Raw genomic sequence first — 24,162 nt, forward strand, 5'->3', positions numbered from 1 at the left:
AAGTCTGCTAGAACTGATACATGAATTCAGCAAAGTTGCAGGATACAAAATCAACGTGCAGAAATCAGTTGCATTCTTATACACTAACAATGAAGCAACAGAAAGACAAATGAAAAAACTGATCCCATTCACAATTGCACCAAGAAGCATAAAATACCTAGGAATAAATCTAACCAAAGATGTAAAAGATCTGTATGCTGAAAACTATAGAAAGCTTATGCAGGTAATTGAAGAAGATATAAAGAAATGGAAAGACATTCCCTGCTCATGGATTGGAAGAATAAATATTGTCAAAATGTCAATACTACCCAAAGCTATCTACACATTCAATGCAATCCCAATCAAAATTGCACCAGCATTCTTCTCGAAACTGGAACAAGCAATCCTAAAATTCATATGGAACCACAAAAGGCCCCGAATAGCCAAAGTAATTTTGAAGAAGACCAAAGCAGGAGGCATCACAATCCCAGACTTTAGCCTCTACTACAAAGCTGTCATCATCAAGACAGCATGGTATTGGCATAAAAACAGACACATAGACCAATGGAATAGAATAGAAACCCCAGAACTAGACCCACAAACGTATGGCCAACTCATCTTTGACAAAGCAGGAAAGAACATCCAATGGAAAAAAGACAGTCTCTTTAACAAATGGTGCTGGGAGAACTGGACAGCAACATGCAGAAGGTTGAAACTAGACCACTTTCTCACACCATTCACAAAAATAAACTCAAAATGGATAAAGGACCTGAATGTGAGACAGGAAACCATCAAAACCTTAGAGGAGAAAGCAGGAAAAGACCTCTCTGACCTCAGCCGTAGCAATCTCTTACTCGGCACATCCCCAAAGGCAAGGGAATTAAAAGCAAAAGTGAATTACTGGGACCTTATGAAGATAAAAAGCTTCTGCACAGCAAAGGAAACAACCAACAAAACTAAAAGGCAACCAATGGAATGGGAAAAGATATTTGCAAATGACACATCGGACAAAGGGCTAGTATCCAAAATCTATAAAGAGCTCATCAAACTCCACACCAGAAAAACAAATAACCCAGTGAAGAAATGGGCAGAAAACATGAATAGACACTTCTCTAAAGAAGACATCCGGATGGCCAACAGGCACATGAAAAGATGTTCAACGTCGCTCCTTATCAGGGAAATACAAATCAAAACCACACTCAGATACCACCTCACGCCAGTCAGAGTGGCCAAAATGAAGAAATCAGGAGACTATAGACGCTGGAGAGGGTGTGGAGAAACGGGAACCCTCTTGCACTGTTGGTGGGAATGCAAATTGGTGCAGCCGCTCTGGAAAGCAGTGTGGAGGTTCCTCAGAAAATTAAAAATAGACCTACCCTATGACCCAGCAATAGCACTGCTAGGAATTTATCCAAGGGATACAGGAGTACTGATGCATAGGGGCACCTGTACCCCAATGTTTATAGCGGCACTCTCAACAATAGCCAAATTATGGAAAGAGCCTAAATGTCCATCAACTGATGAATGGATAAAGAAATTGTGGTTTATATACACAATGGAATACTACGTGGCAATGAGAAAAAATGAAATATGGCCTTTTGTAGCAACATGGATGGAACTGGAGAGTGTGATGCTAAGTGAAATAAGCCATACAGAGAAAGACAGATACCATATGGTTTCACTCTTATGTGGATCCTGAGAAACATAACAGAAACCCATGGGGGAGGGGAAGGAAAAAAAAAAAAAAAAAAAAAGAGGTTAGAGTGGGAGAGAGCCAAAGCATTAGAGACTGTTAAAAACTGAGAACAAACTGAGGGTTGATGGGGGGTGGGAGGGAGGGCAGGGTAGGAGGGAGGGCAGGGTGGGTGATGGGTATTGAGGAGGGCACCTTTTGGGATGAGCACTGGGTGTTGTATGGAAACCAATTTGACAGTAAATTTCATATATTAAAAAATAAAAAAAATAAAATAAAATATAAACTTCCACAAAAAAAAATAAATAAATAAATAAATAAATAAATAAATAAATTTCTTTAATAATATACACATAGAACACCTGGCTGATTCAGCAGGTTAAGTGTCCAACTCTTAATCTTGGCTCAGGTCATGATCTCCTGATTCCTGAGATCAAGTCCCATGTCGGGCTCTGCAGTGACAGCACAGTGACTCCCTCTCTCTCTGCCCCTCCCCCACTCACACACGTGCACACTTGTGCTCTCTCAAAATAAATAAATAAAACATAACATTGATTTAAAAAATAATAATATACACACATGTGAGGAAAATACACAAAAATAACAATGCTTGGTTTTTAAGTAGCATATAAATGGGTTTTTAAATACTTTTGTTCTTACTAAAGAAAAAAAACACAAACACAAAAAAAACAAAAAACAAAGAAAAAGGGCACCTGGGTGGCTCAGTCGTGAAGTATACAACTCTTGCTCTTGGGGTCATGAGTTCAAGCCCCACACTGGGTGTAAAAAATAAACAAGTAAATACACTTTTTGCTGATTTTGTATATATTTTAACTTTTCAAAAAAATGCCTATATCTAGATTCTCCAATTCCACTCCTTCCATTTTCACTTAAATGCATACCCAACTAGGCTTTTGCCCGTAGAAGACTTCAAGAAACTGCTTTTTAAGCAAATTTTGGTAAAATGTACATAACCAATTTACCATCTTAACCATTTTTAACTGTATAAATCAGTGGTATTACATATATTCACATTGTTGTACAATCATCACTACCATCCACACACAGAACTCTTTTTATCTTGTAAAACTAAAACTCAATACCCATTAAACAATAACTCCCATTCTCCCCAAAGCCCTAGCAACTATGTGCCCACTTTCTGTCTCTATGAAATTGACTACTTTAGGCATCTCATATGAGTGAAATCACATTATTTGTCCTTGTGCAACTGGCTTATTTCACTTAGCATGATGTCCTCAATGTTCTCCCAAGTTGTAGCATGTATCAGAATTTCCTTCTTTTTTAAAGTCAAATAATATTTTGTTGTATGTATATATAGCATTTTGTTTATTCATTCATCCATCTTTTGGCTACTGCAATTAATGCTACTATAAACATGGGTATACAAATACCTCTTCAAGTCCCTGCTTTCAATTCCATTGGGTATATATTCAGAAGAGGAGCTGCTGGATCATATGGTAATTTTTAATTTTTAATTTTTTGAGGAAACACTCTCCATCTTCCATAGCAATTGCAACAATTTACTTTCCCACCAATACCACACAAGGGTTCCAAGTTTTCCACATCCTTGCCAACACTTGCTATTTTCTGTTTTGTTTTGGTTTTTGATCGTAGCCATCCTGATGGGTCTGAGGTGATTTTGATTTGCATTTCCCTAATGATTAGTATTCTTCATGGTTTTAATCAAAAGACACATGAGCAGGATGCCTGGGTGCCTTAGTCAGTTAAGCATCCAACTTCGGCTCAGGTCATGATCTTGCAGTTTGTAGGTTCAAGCCCGGTGTTGGGTTCTGGGCTGACAGCTCAGAGCCTGGAGCCTGCTTCGGATTCTGTGTCTCCCTCTCTCTCTGCCCCTCCCCTGCTTGTGCGCTCGCGCTCTCTCTCTCTCAAAAATAAATAAAAACATTTTTAAAAATTTAAAACATAAAAGAACATATGAGCCAACACAAAGAGCTCCAAGTGGCCAAAGATAGAATATTTAGAGCATCAAAAAATATCTAAATACAACTGAGTAAAATACACCAAATATATAAACCTCAAGTGTAAAATGACACCTTAAAAAAAAAAAATCTCTTCCTGGCGCCTAGGTGGCTCAGCCAATTAAGCGTCTGACTCTTGATTTTGGCGCAGGTCATGATATTGCAGTTTGGTTCCTGAGACTAAACCCCACATCAGGCTCTGCGCTGACAGCATGGAGCCTGCTTGGGATTCTCTGTCCCTCTTTCTCTGCTCTCGCTTGTGCACACACTCGTGTACATACTCTCTCACTCTCAAACAAATAAACTTCTTTAAAAAGCTCTTCATTAAACACTACTGGAAATAACTAGGGCACACATTACTTATTCTGAAGATTTGCAGTTAAAATGGAAAAATTAAACATTTTTCCTGCCTTTCACATACAAAATGTATTTTAGGATAATCAAATAGCTCTAGGTGATAAAATAAAGTTATTTACTAAAGAATTCTACCTAATCAACATGGAAGGAATGACAGAATGAGAAAATCATAATTTTGCAAGCCCTAGTGAAGCAAATGCTTCACACAATATTCATAAATGTATGAAACCATTAGCTAAAGTGGTGATAGGAAACTGTACAATGGAGATCGGGCTGTAACAACTTGAACCCCCTGGTTGATCACTGCATCACTGAAATGAAGACAAGCAAACACTGTGTGCTTCCTGATATGATCAAATATGAAGCATACAGCACAACCTATGAAATATTCATGCCCAAAAATGTTGGACCTAAATCTGATTAAAAGCCTCTACAGTGCACTAATATGATAGCCAGTAGCCACATGTAGCTATTTAAATTTAAAAAGTAAAATTAAAAATTCAGTTTCTCGATCACAAGTACTCAAAAGCCACATGTAGCCATTAGACAGCACAGGTACAGAACAACAGTGCAGATACACATTTCCATCACTGCACAAGTTTTACTGGATAATGCTGCTCTGGAGCTAAATTCTATTTACAAGAAATATGGAAGGATAAGAGGAGTAAAGGAACAAATAACATGACTCTAGAAAGAAGCAAGCAAACAAATCTAGAATGCAGGGGTTTCTACAGACCAGTTAAGTGAATGGCAGGGGGAGAAAAGAAGGGAGGAGGACACTACTACAGATTTTAAGACTTAAGATATGAAATATTCAGAAAAGGAAAATTTATACAAAAAAGTAGATCAGTGGTTTCTAGGGGCTGGAGGCAGAAGCAAGGATTGACTGTAAATGTGTTTGAAGAAATTTGGGGGGAGTGTTGAAAAGCTTGAACTGGATTATGACAATAAATAAATAAATAAATAAATAAATAAATAAATAAATAAATAAATAAATAAATAAATAAATAAAACTGGATTATGATGGGGCACCTGGGTGGCTCAATCAGTTGAGCACCCAACTTCAGCTCAGGTCACAATCTCACAGTTCATGAGTTTGAGCCCCACATGAGGCTCATGCTGTCTGCGCAAAGCTCACTTCAGATCCTCTGTCCCCCTCTCTGTCCCTCCCCCATTCATGCCCTCTCTCTCAAAAATAAACATTAAAAAAAAAAAAAAACAGGAGCACCTGGGTCACTCAGTTGACTAAGTGTCCAGCTTCGGCTTAGGTCATGGTCTCACAGTTTGTGCGTTTGAGCCCTGCATCAGGGTCTGGGCTGACAGCTCAGAGCCTAGAGCCTGGTTCAGATTCTATGTCTACCTACCTCTCTGCCCCTCCCCTACTCATGCTCTGCCCCTCTCTCTCAAAAATAAACATTAAAAAAAATTTTAAAACACACCACAAAAAACCGACTATAATGAAAAAAAAACTGGACTATGACCAACTCTTTTAAGTTCACTAAATATTACTGAATTGTTCTTTAAAAGCCAAAAGAGACAAATCTAATGTGCAAAACTTTTTTGAACAAGATTCTAAGTAACTCTAAAAAGATATTTTGAAATAGTCAAAGAAATTTGATTATGGATTAGATTATACCAAAAAAATTAATTGTTGGAGGGTATGAATAGAATATTTATTCATATTTTTAAAGATACATATAGAAATATGTACAATGTCTGAGATTCACTTTAACAGACTCAGAGAAAAAAGATGAAAAAAATAATGAATAAAGAAAATGAAACAGAAATCTTAAAATTATTAGATATGGCTGCTTTATACATGAGTTCATTGTACTATTTTTTCTATATTTGCATATGTTTGCAATTTTTTATCATTAAAAAAAATTAATGGCTACAATAATACCCTCTCATAATCAATCCTACAAACCGAATCTATGATGAAGTTTGTGACTTTCCAATATCACCGGCAACAAAGATACAAGGTGATCATTTTTAAGTAAGTTTCAATTTTAGAATTATTTTAAGTCCCCAAAGAAACACTCAATGATTACATTTAAGTCACCATCTTAAACTTCAAAAAATTTTATAAGCCCACTCTGTCTGGGGGCTTTGGACGAGGTGAAGCGGCAGGAGGAACTAAATACACACATATTTTTCCCCTACTAGCTGAGCTGAATCTCTTTCATGATATACTTGACACTAAGTCATTAAATAAATCCAACAGCATTCTCAGTAACTAGCCTGTGATAAATATGCCTGGCACCAGTGCAATGTATTCAAGCCTTTTCAACAGCTTTTCCTTTGCGCACATCTGCAGGCTTTCTATGCATATCTGCATACAGAATCCACAACCACATTCTGCATTATAATTAATGTAACAGCACATTTGACCAGGTCCACAGGGTTTTGATATATAACCATTTTTGAGATGTGCTGGGAACTGAGGATGTCCTGCGGAGAAAGTATGCCTAATTTCAAATCAGGAACCAGACAAGCTCTAAGTGGTAAGACAGTTGTTTTCCGGAAACAGCTATGACATAGCTGTGTGTATGTGTGTGTGTGCACAGACATGCGTCTATCTCAAATCACAATGCTCTTCTCTTTTACTCCTCACCACAGCTGTCATATACCCACTCTAAATAGTCAAGGAACAGCCCCAAATGCACACACAGATCAAATTAAAAATCTTATATAAAAAGCATTCTTTGGTTACCATTGACAGAGAAAATCACTGAAATATGGATTCAACTAGGGATATATAGCAAGTACAGAAATAGTAGACCTGAACTATACATCTCACCCATTCTGTACCTTTGGTAATTAAAATCACCTTGCTCAGTTCCCCTTAACCTCATTTTTAAAAAGTTTACTTTGAAATCTAGACTGAAATCCCATGGCTAGGTAAGTTCTTACGTACATGCACTTCTTCAAAGGCCTTTGGGGAGTACTCACTGTCAGCTTATATTGTTCAATTCACTCTGTACTGTAGCACAGAAGTCCCATGGAATTCAGCAAGGAGCAGAGCAATCTGATTCTCTACCACCCTAGCCTAGAATGCTGTAAGTTAGCACTGTCTAATAAAACTTTCTGTAATGACACTCAACACAGTAGCCACTAATCACATGTGGGTTTTGAGCACTTAAAATGTGGCTATTGTGACTGAGGAACTGAACTTTTAATTTTATTTAACTTAAACAGGCACATGTGGCTAGTGGTTACCATACTGCAGGACGTAGCTATAAGTAACTTTCTTGTGTTTTCACACAGGTTTCATTCTCTGTGTCTCTATGTCTCTCTCTTGCTCTCATCTACAAACACACACACTCATACATCAAATCTTAGTATTTAACTGAGTGATGGGGTTATGGAATCAGATTCAAATATATTTTGAATGAATAAATATGTATTTATATTTAATAGTATTTACAACAAACAGGTAACACTAGTATCGCAAAAGGCTCTAAGATAATCCTATAGACATTAAAGCTACATATATGAAAACATACCCCAATATGGAAAATACACAGAGAAAGAATACAAAATACCATCTATTTTTTTGGTCACAAAAAATTAAATAGGCACATGCATGAGGATTAGAAGGTATCATAAACCAAAGAAAAATAATCAGATGGAGGAAGGAATTATAAGTGGATTTCATTCATATACATAAAGCTTTAGAAAATAAATTAAGGTTGAAGAGCAATGAAATATAAAGGTCTAAGCATAGAAATAATCTCAGAAAACTTGAATTTGGGGAATAGGTAACTATCCTACATTGGCAGCAACCTAGAGGGCTAAGGATAAGGAGACTGAAAAGAACTCAACCTGTGCACTGTCGGGGGAAGGTCTAACTAAAACTGAGAAATCTGGAATGCCTGGGTGGCTCAGTCAGTTAAGCATCCAACTTCAGCCCATGTCATGATCTCTTGGTTCATGGGTTCGAGACCTGCCTCGGGTTCTCTGCTCTCAGCACAGAACCTGGATTCTCTGTCTCCCTCTCTCTCTGCCCCTCCCCCACTTGCTCATGCACCCTCTCTCTCTCCCTTTCAAAAATAAATAAACATTAATAAACAAATAAAATTGAGAAATCTATGACTAAGAGAAAGAGGGAAAGAAAGTTTGTAAATGAGAGTTAATAGGTGTCAATGTTAACATTTAGTCAGTAAAAGACTTGAGGCCATTCCAAGGCTGTTAGCTGAGAGGTCAGAAAGGCTCAACATTACCCTTAAAGACAGACAACAAACTGAGGGTTGATGGAGGGAGGTGGGTGGGGGATGGGCTAGTTGAGTGATAGGTACTAAGGAAGACACTTGTTATGATAAGCACTGGGTGCTGTATGCAAGTGATGAATCACTGAATTCTACTCCTAAAACCAATATTGTACTGTATGTTAACTAGAATTTAAATAAAATTTTAAAAAGAAAAAATTAAATTAAACTAAAACAAAAACAAACAAACAAACAAACAAACAAACGCTCAACACTGCTTTCTAGGTGAGACCCATTCCTGAGATTAGCATCAATTACACTTAATTCACCTGGACAGCTTCAGTGACTGGAACAGTGGTTCTCAAACTTCAAAATGAGATTCTTAAACCCCATCCCTAGAGACTGAGACATATTGATTTAAAAAAATAATCTGTTTTATCTGTGTGGGTTAGGAAAAATAAAGACACCCCACCCCATGCAACTTAAAATCTGTCTTCTATTTAATAAAGATGATTAAACATGTTTTTTTGATAACTTGGGAAACTCTAGCATCTCTGATCATAGCCTCTTATCTTTTCATAGATTTTAGGAAAGGAAGAAAAATAAGAAAGCTGTCTTTATACATGGGAAGATATGTCAAGTAATAATAAAGGAGGTAGACTTGTTTTGTAGGACATCAAGGCTAAGACAGAGGAGCGATGGCTTCAGTGTAATATAAGAATGTATTAGAAGAGGGGTGCCTGAGTGGCTCAGTTGGTTAAGCTTCTGACTCTTGGTTTCAACTCAAGGCATGATCTCACAGTTCATGGATTCAAGCCCCACACTGGGCTCTGCACTGAGGAGCCTACTTGGGATTCTCTCTCTCCCTCCCTCTCTGCCCCTCCTCCTACTTGCACTCTATCTCAAAAAAAATAAATAAACTTTAAAATTAAAAAAAAGAATGTATTTGAAGAAATGAGATTCCTCATCAGGTGGTGAGTTTCCTATATCTTGAAGATGTCTAAGCTGATGCTATATGACCACAAGGTCTGTAAGTTGTGTGAATGATTTGACCAGCAATAATATTAGATAACCAGTGACTTTCCTTCCTACCTTGATACAACCTACCTAGTATCTCATGGAATTTACTACTGTTACCAAAGAAAACTCAAATATCATTTGAAAGTATTTGATGTGACATATATTTGCTTCGTTGTTCATGATGATCAGATAAGAAGTTCACATCAATAGAATTTTTTTTCACTTTTACACTGCAAATTACTTGACTTCTCTTTCACTTTTCCAATACCTAAAGTAAAATATTGTATTTTTACCTTATTACCACCTCAGTATCATTTATTCAACAAATATTTCTTACCATCTAATAAGTGTCAGGTGCCATGCATTCAGGCCAGGAAATAGTTGAACTAATCATCAATACACACACAAGTTAAGAGATAAAGTCCCATGGGTGATTCTCCCAAAACTTAGATTTCGTTTTCTCAACCTATCCCTATGTTCCAGGTCAGACTTTCCTATATTATACCCAATGAAGCCTCCATTTTCCCTCTCTCCCTCACCCCATTTACCTGAGAGATGCATGGGCAGCATGTCCAGCTGTTACTTCTCCCAAGCCCTGACCCCAGTTCCAGATGTCCCTGAAGCAGCAGAAATTTGGGGCCAGGAGGATGAGGACTGCCTGTCTAGAGGAAACAACAGGATTACCATAGGGAAGGCAGAAGGAAGCTTCAAATCAGGATATTACATAGTAAAAATGGACTCTGGGGATTTCACAGCAGAGGAATAAAAAACATAGGGAAGAAAGAGATGAGGTTTGTATGGGAGCAATGGCTGGAGAGGACTACTTTAAAGCCATAAATGGCCCAAGTGACTTTGGAGCCCAGGGTGTCACCTAGGAGAAGGCAACAATACAGAAGTTGCCACTTGTGTCCTCAGAAGTTTTGAGGCGATCAATCTCTAAGGAAATCTGTAAAATCTTGGTTACTCTAGAAAAGCTGATGTTTGAAGACAGGAACTGTGGAGGGGAGGAAACTACAACTGATACTTTTATTGTTTTCTCTTATTGTGAAATATATCCAATGAACAAAAGAATATATATACCATTTAAAGAATAATAAAACCCACCTATGCTCCACCCTCCACATGAAGAGTATTTTTCTTTACTCCTTTTTCTCCAAATTCTGGAGCATCCATAAATAACTAAAGTGGATTTTATCTGGGGGGCCAGTTTCAGGTGTGGTATCATTTCTTTAAACTGAAGAATGCCCCTGTGCAAATCATTCTATCTCCAACACCATTCTTACCTGCCTCCTAATGCTTAATTGTTAATTGATTAAGATAAAGACATTCTTTCTACACTAAAATCAAAGGGTTTAAAATGGATGAATTAGCATATTGCTTTAAATCTTTTCAAAGTGTAAATAGTACCAACTAATTTCCTACTGTGAATGGGGAAAGGATGTGAAGGTGAAGCTCCCGACTCTAAAAATGTCAGCGGAGAGAGGAAAGCTGAAGGCTCCTAAAATACTTCACAAGCTTCACTAGTTTCCCTTGGAATTGAACTATCTGCCTTCATCCATACATAAAAAGAGGCATGAGCAGAGATACTTCCTGGCCTATGTCCATGCACTGACCTGAACAGCCACTAGACTACCCATTCTTTTCATTCTCTCATGTGGTCATAAACACCTGGCATTGCCTTGGCAACTGAATAAATATGGTGACACTGCCACATACTAGCTTCTAAGTAGTTGTCCAGTTGCCTTGCTAACTTTACACAAAAACTAGTACCTTGAGTCCAGTCAATCCAACCAAAAGTTACTGAGTGTTTCCTATAGGAGAATATGTCTGGGTTGTCTATTTGCTTTCTAATATTTCCTTTTCTGTTAAATTCATGGACTAAACATACTTTACTGGATAATATAAAAACCCCATGGCACTAATGACTGTAGCACAGGGATGAGGATTTTTTTGCAAAGCCATGTTTTCAATGGAAAGTTAAATTCCTGCATATTCCAAACTTCCTTTCCTACTCTGTAAAATAATTCTAATGCAGTCCCAACCCCTTGCCTGCATCCTATTACAAGGAGGCAAGGGAAGTTGTTGGTGGCAGGAACTCTCCAGTAGAACACTGATGTTATCTGCTTACCTTTTCACCCCCTTAACACAATGCTAACTTAACTCAGAATCAGATCATCTCCTCCCAGATAAAAGAAAATTATCTTCAAAAGAAAGATTAGACAAATACCAGCCTAGGCCTCTGATTAACAGGTATTTTTATTTTATTTTTTTTTAATTTTTTTTTAAACGTTTTTATTTATTTTTGAGACAGAGAGAGACAGAGCATGAACGGGGGAGGGTCACAGAGAGAGGGAGGCACAGAATCTGAAACAGGCTCCAGGCTCTGAGCTGTCAGCACAGAGCCCGACGCGGGGCTCGAACTCACGGACTGCGAGATCATGACCTGAGCCGAAGTCGGACGCTTAACCGACCAAGCCACCCAGGCGCCCCTAACAGGTATTTTTAAACTGACTTCCCCACACTGGTCAACCATACAGTTATAGCATTATTAGATTTGGTCAGCATTGGGAAAGAACTTCAGGTAACCCATGAGGAAATACAAGTTCATAGCTGCTAAGTGACTGGACTGAGATCATAGTTAGGCTAACAGCTGATCAAGGATTACAACTATGATTTCCAAACTCTGCTGCATATCTTCGTGGTCCTCAACTACAGCAGAATAGGGGCAAGGATTGTTCTTCTAAAACTAAAAGGGAAAAAAACATACCTTCTTGAGAAGCAGTGATCTCCTAACTCAGGCTATCCAAAGCAACCCCTACAAGAACCTCAAGGTCCTACTTTGGAGTTTGTATGCCTAAAGAGAGAATTCTCATCATAACTCTTCAAATCTGAGATGTCAGATGGCATACAATCAGTTCTCAGAGAAGCCACTAGGCTTCAAATGAAAATGAAGCTCTTAAGTCTTCCAACAGGGAAATCTAAGACAGCAGATTTTCTGACAAGCATGTACTCCTCCCTCTATCGTGAGAAACAATCCAGTCACTGGAGTCTCTAAGAGTGGCATATTAACTCTTTCAAGATACCAGGGCATCATTTACTAAATTACTTTTGAGAACACACTACATGGTAGTCCAGTTCTTTGGAAAAGGTAATTAGCCTCCCGCGGGTGACTAGTTTACTCCAAGTGAGCACTGTGCTCACCATAGGATGAGAATAGTCTCTTTTTGTGAGAATGAAAATACTATTTTGCTTGTTATCAGGAGTGATTTATTTTTCATCTTAATAATCATATAAGCCTTGGGGGGGAGGAGCCAAGATGGCGGAAGAGCATGGAAGTTTTGTTTGCATCTCATGTCCATGAAATCTAGCCAGATCAACACTAAACCATCCTACACACCTAGAAAACTGAGCTGAGGATTAACACAACAATCTGCACAACGTGAACCCCAACTCAGCAGGTATGGCAGCACAAAGAGGTGAACTGGAAGAGAGAGGCCACAAGGGCAAGGAGCTGTTTTTGCTTGCAGAGAGAGGATGGATGGGGGGAGAGTATGGGAAAAGCACCCCCCCAAAAAAAATCCATGTGGAGAGAAAATGGAAAAGTGGAAACAGCTGCAGGGACTGAACTAAAAAGGGAGAAAGGAGAGGGTTTAAATTCCATTAAGACTCTATAAACACAGGGAGCACAGAGTCTGAAACTCCGCAGCTCAGTACCTGGCGGTGCTCTGGTGGGAAGGGCAAATCCCCAGGAGCAGAGTGAGGTCTGGAGATCCTCGGGCCACACAGGGAGAGGTGGCTCCTCTGCAGGAAGGAGATTGGTAAAGGCTGTGCAGCCACCCAGTCCCAGCAGACTCCAGAGAACAACCACATTTGGTGGTGCTGGAACAAGGTTGTTAAGTGTGAAGCCTGGTGCCAGATGCATGTTGTGATTTTCCATAATCCCTGAAATACTGCTGCTACACAATTGTGCAACATTTTTCTGGGGCAGGCTGACACCCAGCCACAGTCTCTGGGCATCGGCAGCAGCACAGTCCCATGAATGTTCCTGGACATGGCCGGCACCCAGCCATTGCTTGGTGAGACCCTCAGAGGGTCTGATTGGGTCAAAGCCGCAGTCCCTCAGAGTGAGCAGTCGCATCTGAGATAAAACTCAGGAGGGAGATACCACCTGGCAATCTGACAGCTTGGTCACAGACAGTGTAAAAGCGGGGAATGGATGCAAGCTGGAGACAAAGGACAGGTGTGCAGTTGCTGACTGGGGAGAACAGAGTTCCCAAACTAGAGACTGGTAGCTGGGTGACACCATTTTCACTGCTCCCACGCATGCGCATACACACTTAGAAGCGCCACAACAATCCACCCCAGAAAGCTAAGCAGCAGCATCTACTGGAGAATGGAGCCATTACACTAAGTTCTGCCCAACTGGGCCAACTTCGCTCTTCAGGAACACCACAAGTCTCTCTGCCTGCTTAGTTTATGGACTATAAAGTGCTTCACAGTTTGACCTCTACAAAAAAACGGTGTAATTTCAATCGTATTTCAGTCTGTTCGCTGGTCCATCTATTCAATTTTAATTTTTTTTCTTTTTTGTTTCTTTTCTTTTTCTTAAATACAGAAAGAGAAAAAAATTATTTTTATTTTCAATTTTTATTAAAAATATTTTTCTTTAATGTTTTTCTACTGTATTTTTTACTTTTTTGTAAATTTTTCAAATTCTATTTTCTTCCATCATTTCATTTTATTCTATTTCATTGTATTCGTTTTTTCAAATTCTCAAACCTTTTTTTTCCCCCTTTTTTCTCTAATCTATCAAGCTCCTTTCAACAACCAGACCAAAACACACCTAGGATCTAGCATCATTTATTTGATTTGTGTGTGTGTGTTGTTTTTAATTTTTTAATTTTATTTTTTTTACCTTTTTAATTCCCTTTCTTCCTTCAAGATGACAAAATGAAGGAATTCACCCCAAAAGAAAGAGCAAGAAGAAATGACAGCCAGGGACTTAATCAACACATATACAAGCAAGATGTCTGAACCAGAATTTAGAATCACGATAAGAATACTAGCTGGGGTCAAAAATACATTAGAATCCCTTTCTGTGGAGATAAAAGAAGTAAAAGCTAGTCAGGATGAAATAAAAAAATGCTATAACTGAGCTGCAGTCTTGAATGGATGCCACGGTGGCAAAGATGGATGAGGCAGAGCAGCGAATCAGCAATATAGAGGACAAACTTATGGAGAATAATGAAGCAGAAAAAAAGAGGGAGACTAAGGCAAAAGAGCACAATTTAAGAATTATATCAGTAACTCATTAAAAAGGAACATCAAAATCATGGTGGGGGGGGGGGGGGTCCCAGAAAATGAAGAGAGAAAAAAAGGTAGATGTGTTATGTGAGCAAATCATAGTGTAAAACTTTCCTAACCTGGAGAAAGACACAGACATCAAAATCCAGGAAGCACAGAGGACTCCCATTAGATTCAACAAAAATCGACTATCAACAAGGCATATCATAGTCAAATTCACAAAATACTCAGGCAAGGGAAGAATCATGAAACCAACAAGGGAAAAAAAGTCCTTAAGCTACAAGGAAAGACAGACCAGGTTTGCAGCAGACCTATCCACAGAAACTTGGCAGGCCAGAAAGGAGTGGCAGGATATAGTCAATGTGCTGAATCAGAAAAATATGCAGCCAAGAATTCTTTATCCAGCAAGGTTGTCATTCAAAATAGAAGGAGAGATAAAAAGTTTCCCAGACAAACAAAAATTAAAGGAGTTTGTGATCACTAAACCAGCCCTGAAAGAAATTTTAAGGGGGACTCTCTGAGGGGAGAAAAGACAGAGCAGGGGTAGGGGAGACCAAAAGCAACAAAGACCAGAAAGGACCGGAGAACACCACCAGAAACTCCAACTCTACAAGAAACATAATGGCAATAAATTCATATCTTTCAGTACTCACTCTAAACGTCAACGGACTAAATGCTCCAATCAAAAGACACAGGGTAACAGAATGGGTAAGAAAACAAGATCCATCTATACACTACTTACAAGAGACACACTTTAGACCCAAAGACACCTTCAGGTTGAAAGTAAGGGGATGGAGAACCATCTATCATGCTAATGGTCGACAAAAAAAAAGCCAGAGTAGCCATACTTATATCAAACCATCTAGACTTTAAAATAAAGACTGTAACAGGAGATGAATAAGGGCATTTTATCATAATTAAGGGGTCTATACACCAAGAAGACCTAACAATTACAAACATTTATGCTCCAAATATGAAAGCACCCAAATATATAAATTAATCACAAACATAAAGAAACTCATTGATAATAATACCATAATAGTAGGGAACTTCAACACCCCTTTTACAACAATGGACAGATCATCTAAACAGAAAGTCAATGAGGAAACAATGGTTTTGAATGACACACTGGACCAGGTGGACTTAAAAGATATATTCAGAACATTACAACCTAAAGCAGCAGAATATACATTCTTCTCCAGTACACATGGAACATTCTCCAGAATAGACCACATACTGGGACACAAATCAGCCCTCAACAAGTACAAAAAGTTCGAGATCATACCATGCATATTTTCAGACCACAATGCCAAGAAACTTGAAATCAAGCACAAGAAAAATTTTGGAAAGATAACGAATACTTGGTGACTCAAGAACATCCTACTAAAGAATGAATGGGCTAATGAGGAAGTTAAAGAGGAAATTAAAAACTAAATGGAAGCCAACTAAAATGATAACACCACAGCCCAAAACCTCTGGGACGCAGCAAAAGGCAGTCATAAGAAGGAAGTAGATAGCAATCCAGGCCTTCCTAAAGAAGGAAGAAAGGTCTCAGATACACAACCTAACCTTACATCTTAAAGAGCTGGAAAAAGAACAGCAAATAAAACCCCAAACCAGCAGAATACAGAAAATAATAAAGATTAGAGCAGAAATCAATGCTATTGAAACCAAAAAAAAACCCAGTAGAACAGATCATTGAAATCAGAAAAGCTGATTCTTTGAAAGAATTAACAAAATTGATAAACCCCTAGCCAGTCTGATCCAAAAGAAAAAGGAAAGGACCCAAATAAATAAAATCAAGAACGAAAGAGGAGAGATCGCAACCAACACAGCAGAAATAAAAACAATAATAAGAGAATATTATGAGCAATTATATGCCAATAAAATGGGCAATCTGGAAGAAATGGACAAATTCCTAAAAACATATATACTACCAAAACTGAAACAGGAGGGAAGAAATAGAAAATGTGAACAGACCCATAACCAGTAAAAAAATCAAATTAGTACTCAAAAATCTCCCAAAAAAACAAGAGTCCAGGCCAGATGGCTTTCCAGGGGAATTCTACCAAACATTTAAGGAAGAGTTAAACCTATTCTCTTGAAGCTGTTCCAAAAAATTGAAATGGAAGGAAAACTTCCAAACTCTTTCTATGAAGCCAGCATTACCTTGATTCCAAAACCAGACAGAGACCCCATTAAAAAGGAGAACTATAGACCAATTTCCCTGATGAACATGGATGCAAAAATCCTCAACAAGATATTAGCCAACCAGATCCAATAGTACATTAAAAAAATTATTCACAACCAAGTTGGACTTATACCTGGGATGCAGGGCTGGTTCAATATCCACAAAACAATTAACGTCATTCATCACATCAATAAAAGAAAAGACAAGAACCACCAATCCTCTCAATAGATGCAGAGAAAGCATTTGACAAAATACAGTATCCTGTCTTGATAAAAACCCTCAAGAAAGTAGGGATAGAAAGAGCATACCTCGAGATCATAAAAGCCATATATAAAAGACTCAAAGCTAATATCAGCTTCAATGCGAAAAAACTGAGAGCTTTCCTCCTAAGGTCAGGAACAAGACAGGGATGTCCACTCTCAGCACTTTTATTCAACATAGCATTGGAAGTCTTAGCCTCAGCAATCAGACACACAAAGAAATAAAAGGCATCCAAATTGGCCAGGAGGCGATCAAACTTTCACTCTTCACAGATGACATGATACTGTATATGGAAAACCCAAAAGATTCCACCAAAAAACTGCTAGAATTGATCCATGAATTCAGCAAAGTGGCAGGATATAAAATCATGCACAGAAATCGGCTGCATTCCTATATACCAACAATGAAGAACAGAAAGAGAAATTAAGGAATCGATCCCATTTACAATTGCACCAAAAACCATAAAATACCTAGGAATAAATCTAACCAAAGAAGTGAAAAAATCTATACACTGAAAACTATAGAAAGCTTATGAAAGAAACGGAAGATGACACACAAAAAAATGGAAAAATATTCCATGCTTCTGGAATATTTGTTCTGCAAGAATAAATATTGTTAAAATGTCAATACTACCCAAAGCAATCTACACATTCAATGCAATCCCTATCAAAATAACACCAGCCTTCTTCACAGAATTAGAACAAATAATCCTAAAATTTGTATGGAACCAGAAAAGACCCTGAATACCAAAGCAATCTTGAAAAAGAAAACCAAGGCAGGAGGCATCACAATCCCGGACTTCAAACTGTATTATAAAGCAGTAATCATCAAGACAGTATGGTACTGACACAAAAACAGACACTCAGATCCATGGAACAGAATAGAGAACCCAGAAATGGACCCACAAATGTATGGCCAACTAATCTTTGACAAAGCAGGAAAGAATATCCAATGGAATAAAGACAGTCTCTTCAGCAAGTGGTGCTGGGAAAACTGGACAGCGACATGCAGAAGAATGAACCTGGACCACTGTCTTATACCATACACAAAAATAAACTCAAAATGGATGAAAGACCTAAATGTAAGACAGGAACCCATCAAAATCATCAAGGAGAAAGCAGGCAAAAACCTCTTTGATCTTGGCTGCAGCAACTTCTTACTCACCACGTCTCCAGAGGTGAGGAAAACAAAAGCAAAAATGAACTATTGGGACCTCATCAAAATAAAAGGCTTCTGCACAGTGAAGGAAACAATCAGTAAAACTGAAAGGCAACCCACAGAATGGGAGAAGATATTTGCAAATGACCTATCAGATACAGGGTTAGTATCCAATATCTATAAAGAACTTATCAAACTCAACATCCAAAAAGCAAACAATCCAGTCAAGAAATGGGCAAAAGACATGAATAGACACTTCTCCAAAGAAGACATCCAGATGGCCAACCGACACATGAAAAAATGCTCAACATCACTCATCATCAGGGAAATACAAATCAAAACTACAATGAGATACACCATCTCACACCGGTCAGAATGGCTAACATTAATAACTCAGGCAACAACAGATGTTGGCCAGGATGCAGAGAAAGAGGATCTCTTTTGCATTGTTGGTGGGAACGCAAACTGGTACAGCCACTCTGGAAAACAGTATGGAGGTTCCTCAAAAAACTAAAAATAGAACTACCATACAACACCAGCAATTGCACTACTAGGTATTTATCCAAGGGATACAGATATGCCGTTTCGAAGGGGCACATGCACTCCCATGTTTATAGCAGCACTATCAACAATAGCCAAAGTATGGAAAGAGTCCAAGTGTCTATTGATGGATGAATGGATAAAGAAGATGTGGTGTGTGTATACACACACACACACACACACACACACACACACACACAAATGGAGTATTACTCGGCAATCAAAAAGAATGAAATCTTTCATTTGCAACTACGTGGATGGAACTAGAGGGTATTATGCTAAGTGAAATTAGTCAGAGAAAGACAAATATCATATGACTTCACTCATATGAGGACTTTAAGAAAAAAACAGATGAACATAAGGGAAGGGAAGCAAAAATAATATAAAAACAGGGAGGGGGACAAAACATAAAAGACTCTTAAATATGGAGAACAAACAGAGCGTTACTAGAGGGGCTGGGGGGAGGGATGGGCTATATGGGTAAAGGGCATTAAGGAATCTATTCCTGAAATCATTGTTGCACTATATGCTAACTTGGATGTAAATTTTAAAAAATATAAATTAAATAAAAATACAAAAAATAAAATAAAATAAAAATAAATAATTACATATGCCTTTTAATATATGGTATTTTAATATTGGTAACCACTCCCCTAGGTGATAACAGGCAAATAGCAAGTGCAATAAGCTGGGAGCTTTAACACTGACCTGTCTAACCTAAATTCAACTTAATAAACATTTATTGAGTACCTACTATTTGCCAGAGTTAATGCTAGCTATTGGGGAATTACATTGCTACAGTTTATCCATTTGGGGAATATCTGTGATACTATAACAACACTATATGAGATTATAAATGGCTACTAATGTGGGTATGGCAGATGGTCCACCATCACTTGTCCTGGTCATTAGAGACCTAAATCTGATCAAGGACTCCAAATTTAAGAGGGTAATAGAGAACTTGGTAATGATAGAGATAAATATTCCACACCTACTTTATTGATCTGAAAATAAGGCCCACAAGGAAAGGACAAAAAAATTCCAGTAAAGTGGAGAAGAGAATCCTCCAGGGTGACAGTGCTATCCTATGAGGCCCAGTTCCTTCAGGAAGCCTTGCTCAGGAATTCTAGCCCCAATGATCTCTTGCTTCTTTGAATTCCCAGTGCATTTATTATACAGATAAGAGAATTTAACACTTGATCAAACCATTAAAAACAGCTTGTGTACAACACTTTTTGCACTGTATATTAACTAAAATTTGTCTCACCATCTAGATATAGGTTCTTCAAGAGCTTGGGCATCATCTATTTCTCTGGCACCCCCATATCCACAGCCTCGCCAATAAGCAAAAAAAAAAAAAAGTAGTTATTGACTTATAAACTATGAAAAACATGTTAAATAAGGGAACTAAGGGTATTTATGACATAGAAAATAAGACTGCAGAGGTATTTTCTACTCACTGAATATCCATGTGCTCCCCTATATTGGCCAGCTCTCTTGCAATTAGAAGCTACATAACTAGTTCTTACTTATTGGAATATTAGCAGGAGTTTCCAGGCCAAACCATTAGAGCCAATTCACAGCCTTCCAGTTCTCTCCTTTCCTTCCCAAAAGACAATGGAAACCCCATAATGAGGTGGCCAAACCACAAAATGGAAAAAAAAAGCTTGCTATCACTGAGTCTCCACATGAAGGGGAGCTGTCCTGGGGAATCACTTCACTTATAGTGGAATTTATGTAAGCAAGAAATAGACCTGGGTTGTTTAAAGCCAGAAAAAGAAGGTTTATGTGGTACCATACCATATCCTAGTCTTATACTGATTAATAAAAGACTAAAAATAAAAATCATTTCAGTACTAAGATAGGTGATGGAAAGTCCTAACAAGGCAAGACTACAGAAGGAAGAACAGGAAGCAGACTAGTCTCAATGAAATGAAGGACTTCCAGGTACTTGGGCCAATACTAGAGATCTGTCTTGTGATGAGTCAGAATCTGCAAGTCCACTTGCCATGAAATGAAAATAGGACAACTATTCAGGGAATTTGAATGCGGTGACTTCAAATATCCCTTTAAGTGCTAAGATTTTATGATTCTATGGTTGACAGTGAAGGACAGAAAAATGAGAAACAGCTTATCCTGAGTTATGAATATTTAATATTATATATTAAGTAAAATAAAAAGATCCTCTTATAAAATCTTGCATGGAAAGACAAGAAACATATCTGTAGCACCAAAGGATTCAAGGATGCTCTCCCTTGTGGATAGAGTCAAACCATCACCTCTCCCTTACAATGCCACCAATCCCCCTCAAAGTACTCTCAGAGCTGGCTCCCAAGTTTCTTGTTACATCAGCCCAGAGCTCATGTCACAAGAAGACAATTCCACTGATAAAGATTCCCCACACAAATAAAGAGCCTTCTCAGTGGCATGGTAGAACTATCTTGAATTCATTTCTAAAAAGCAGGTAAAGATCAAGAGGAAAGGCGTTTTCTAGACTCCTGAAACCATGTTTAATTATTTTTATTTTAGAGAGAGAGAGAGCTAACATGAGCAGGGGAGATGGAGAGAGAGAGAGAGAGAGAGAGAGAGAGAGAGAGAGAGAATCTCAAGTGGGCTCCATACTGAGCATGGGGCTCAATCCCACAACCCTGGGATCATGACCTGAGCTGAAATCCAGAGTTGGATACTCAACCGACTGAGCCACCCAAAACCATGCTTAATTTTAATGCAGCTATCATGTCCCATCAAAAATCATCTGTCCTGCAGTGCTTGGGTAGCCTAGTCAGTTGAGTGTCCTACTCTTGATTTTGGCAAGGTCATGATCTCAGAGTCCTGAGATCAAGCCCTGAACTGAGCATTGAGCCTGCTACCTGGGATTTTCTCTCTCTCTCTCTCTCTCTCTCTCTCTCTCTCTCTCTCTCCCTCTTTCCTGTGCTCACTCGCTCTCTCTCAAAAAAAAAAAAAAAAAATGGGGGCACGTGGCTGGCTTAGTCGGTTAAGTGTCAAGCTTCAGCTTAGGTTATGATCTTGCAGTCTGTGAGTTCAAGCACTGCATCAGGATCTGGTGCTGACAGCTCAGAGCCTGGAGCCTGCTTTAGATTCCGAGTCTCCCTCTCTCTCTGCCCCTGCTCCACTAGCACTCTGTCTCTCTCTTGCACAAATAAAATAAAATATAAAGCATCAAAAAAATTTTAAAAATCATCTGTCCTGTTAAATAACAGGGGGGATTATTAAACTTCTAAGTAAAGGAAGTGGTTTCGTTTCTTCCCTGAAAGTATTTTAAGAATAAAAACAGTATCTATTTGCCACGTATACAATGATATTGCTGAACGACGACCTGAAGACCTGACTTAAAAATGATCTCTGTCACTTATTAGATAGGTGGTAATGAGCAAGTTATTTAGCCTCTGAGTTTCAATTTCTTCATCTATAAAGTAGGGATTATAATATCTACTTCATAAAGGTGGCATGATGATTAAAATGAGATAATGTGCCCTGTATATTGAAAAACAGGGCTCAAATGTAAGGTACTACAGGGAAAATAAGAAACACCATCTGAAAATGTTATTTCTGAAATCACTGTTGGAGTACCTCATAGTCAGACTAAGCATGTAATAATTAATAAAAACAAGGGCAGCAAAAACAGAAACCAGTTCAGCATCACTGAACTCATTCAGAATATTGCAATTATAAAATCTAGAAAGAACTTATTTTAATGTCAGTATACCTATGTTTTGAGTTTTATAATTTATAATTTTTATTTTTTTAATTTCTTAGGAATCACATGTAATCTTTTCAGTGTTAAGGGTTTCTAGAGCTTTTAATCTGACCTTGTTTGAGTTTATCTTTAAAAGATTCAATAATGGCTGTGAGCAAAAGCATATAAAGCCCTGTGGCATTTCAATGAAAGATATAAAGAACATACAGTATATATGTCATGAAGGTTAATTATCTATTCTTGGTACTTGTGAATTACTTCAACTAGGAACTAAAATGGATTGTGGCAGCATGAGCAACTGCAACAAGTCGCAAATCCAACTCAGCTTTAAAGATGGAAACTTGGATAGATGTGATATTTGATTATGTGGACACAAGATGCAGCTTAACTGCACAAGCAACTAATTATGCCTGCTTAAAGACTATTATGATATTGTCAAAATCAAGAGAGGGCCTCTTTGTAGCTCATCCCTAAAATTCCTTAAAAGTATTTTCTAATAAGTCTTATAAATTCATGCCTTTTTTTGATAGAGCACAAGCAGAAAAGCGAAAGGCATTGTTCTGTTTCTCTCTGTAATGACCACATGCTAAACAGGCCATGGTTCCTGTACCAAAGGCTCTGCACTGATGAGAGAGCAGAGAGTCAGGCAGGGGGTGCCCCCCTTTGTTGCTGCTTTCATTTTTAAAATGAATCATAATTTCTGCATTGGATACGAGGATGGGTTTACAGCTATTAGCCATCATATTAATAATTTAGAAAATACATGCCCAATCACTTGTGTTCTTTCAATTCCCTATGAACACAGCTGCAACCCACATTAGAAGCGAGGGTGAATGGATATTTTTCAGATGAGATATTTGGGCTGAATTATTAGGGTAGCCTGTACTACAAAATTACTAATAAACATTGCTTCTGGCTCAATTTAGCCTGAACTCAGTGAACCTAGTCAATGGTGACAAATCAAAAACTCTGAAATGCCCAATGAATGAATCTAACTAATCAAGGAACCCTGTAGGAAGTGGATGCCAGGATTAATGAGCCAGCAGTCTCACCATGCCATGCTGTTATTTCTTCACATAAATGCCCTTAGATGAGATTACCTTTATGTCATGAAAAGGAGAAAAGGAAGGTTACATTCCTTCAACTGACAAGTTAACTACTGCCATTACTAAAAGACACATCTTTGTGGGCTAAGTTTTCTCTTTATCCTAAAAATTACAATGTAAAGTCCACAACACAAATGAGAAACATTTTCATTTTCAGATAAAGCAGTCATTGAGGAAATCAAACATAAATTGCTCCAAAGTTAGAATTTCTTCCGTATTCACCATTTCTACCTACCTTGATTTACCCAAATTGCTCTGCATCCTATTTTGTAGCCAGTACCTAATATCACCTTTAGAAGTTGAAGTCCTATATCCTATTTCTGCCACCATCAGCAAAAGGTAAACTAAGTGCAACACCATTACTATGTCATCATGTTCTACCACATGTATTTATTTAGTACCAATCTTGAGGAGAAAATTACACAAGGATGAATATGCATAGTCAAATAAATCAATTACATAGTTACATCATAATAAACTTTGACTCTTTCTAGCCAGCATGTGGTGACGGTATTCAATGCCAAATAGGTCCCTCGGCAAAAAGTATAATTCATTAGAGGTAGGATATCCAGCATGTTGTACTATCTACCTTGTCTTCTAATATTATTCACCTTTATTGTCTTTTTT

The 24,162-nt window shown here is 38.1% G+C and overlaps 1 protein-coding gene across 7 annotated transcripts in view; it reads right to left on the reverse strand.

Moving 5' to 3' along the window:
* The window catches only part of WDR41 (WD repeat domain 41), a 209,020-nt gene that overhangs the window by 183,014 nt on the left and 1,844 nt on the right, over positions 1-24,162 (reverse strand). For 2 of the 7 annotated variants that reach the window (XM_042941724.1, XM_042941715.1), the window contains exons 1-2: positions 10,362-10,646; positions 9,806-9,915 (exon numbers count right to left, since the gene is read on the reverse strand). In XM_042941724.1, coding sequence (XP_042797658.1) covers positions 9,806-9,915; positions 10,362-10,482 — 231 coding nt within the window. In that variant the 5' untranslated portion in view covers positions 10,483-10,646. Of the gene's footprint in view, positions 1-9,805; positions 9,920-10,361; positions 10,652-19,978; positions 20,046-24,162 lie in introns of those variants that run through there. The other 5 variants (XM_042941733.1, XM_042941781.1, XM_042941744.1 and 2 more) reach the window with 4 other exon arrangements.

This window comes from Panthera leo, chromosome A1, assembly GCF_018350215.1.
Source record: "Panthera leo isolate Ple1 chromosome A1, P.leo_Ple1_pat1.1, whole genome shotgun sequence".
In the NCBI taxonomy this organism is placed as follows: Eukaryota; Metazoa; Chordata; class Mammalia; order Carnivora; family Felidae; genus Panthera; species Panthera leo.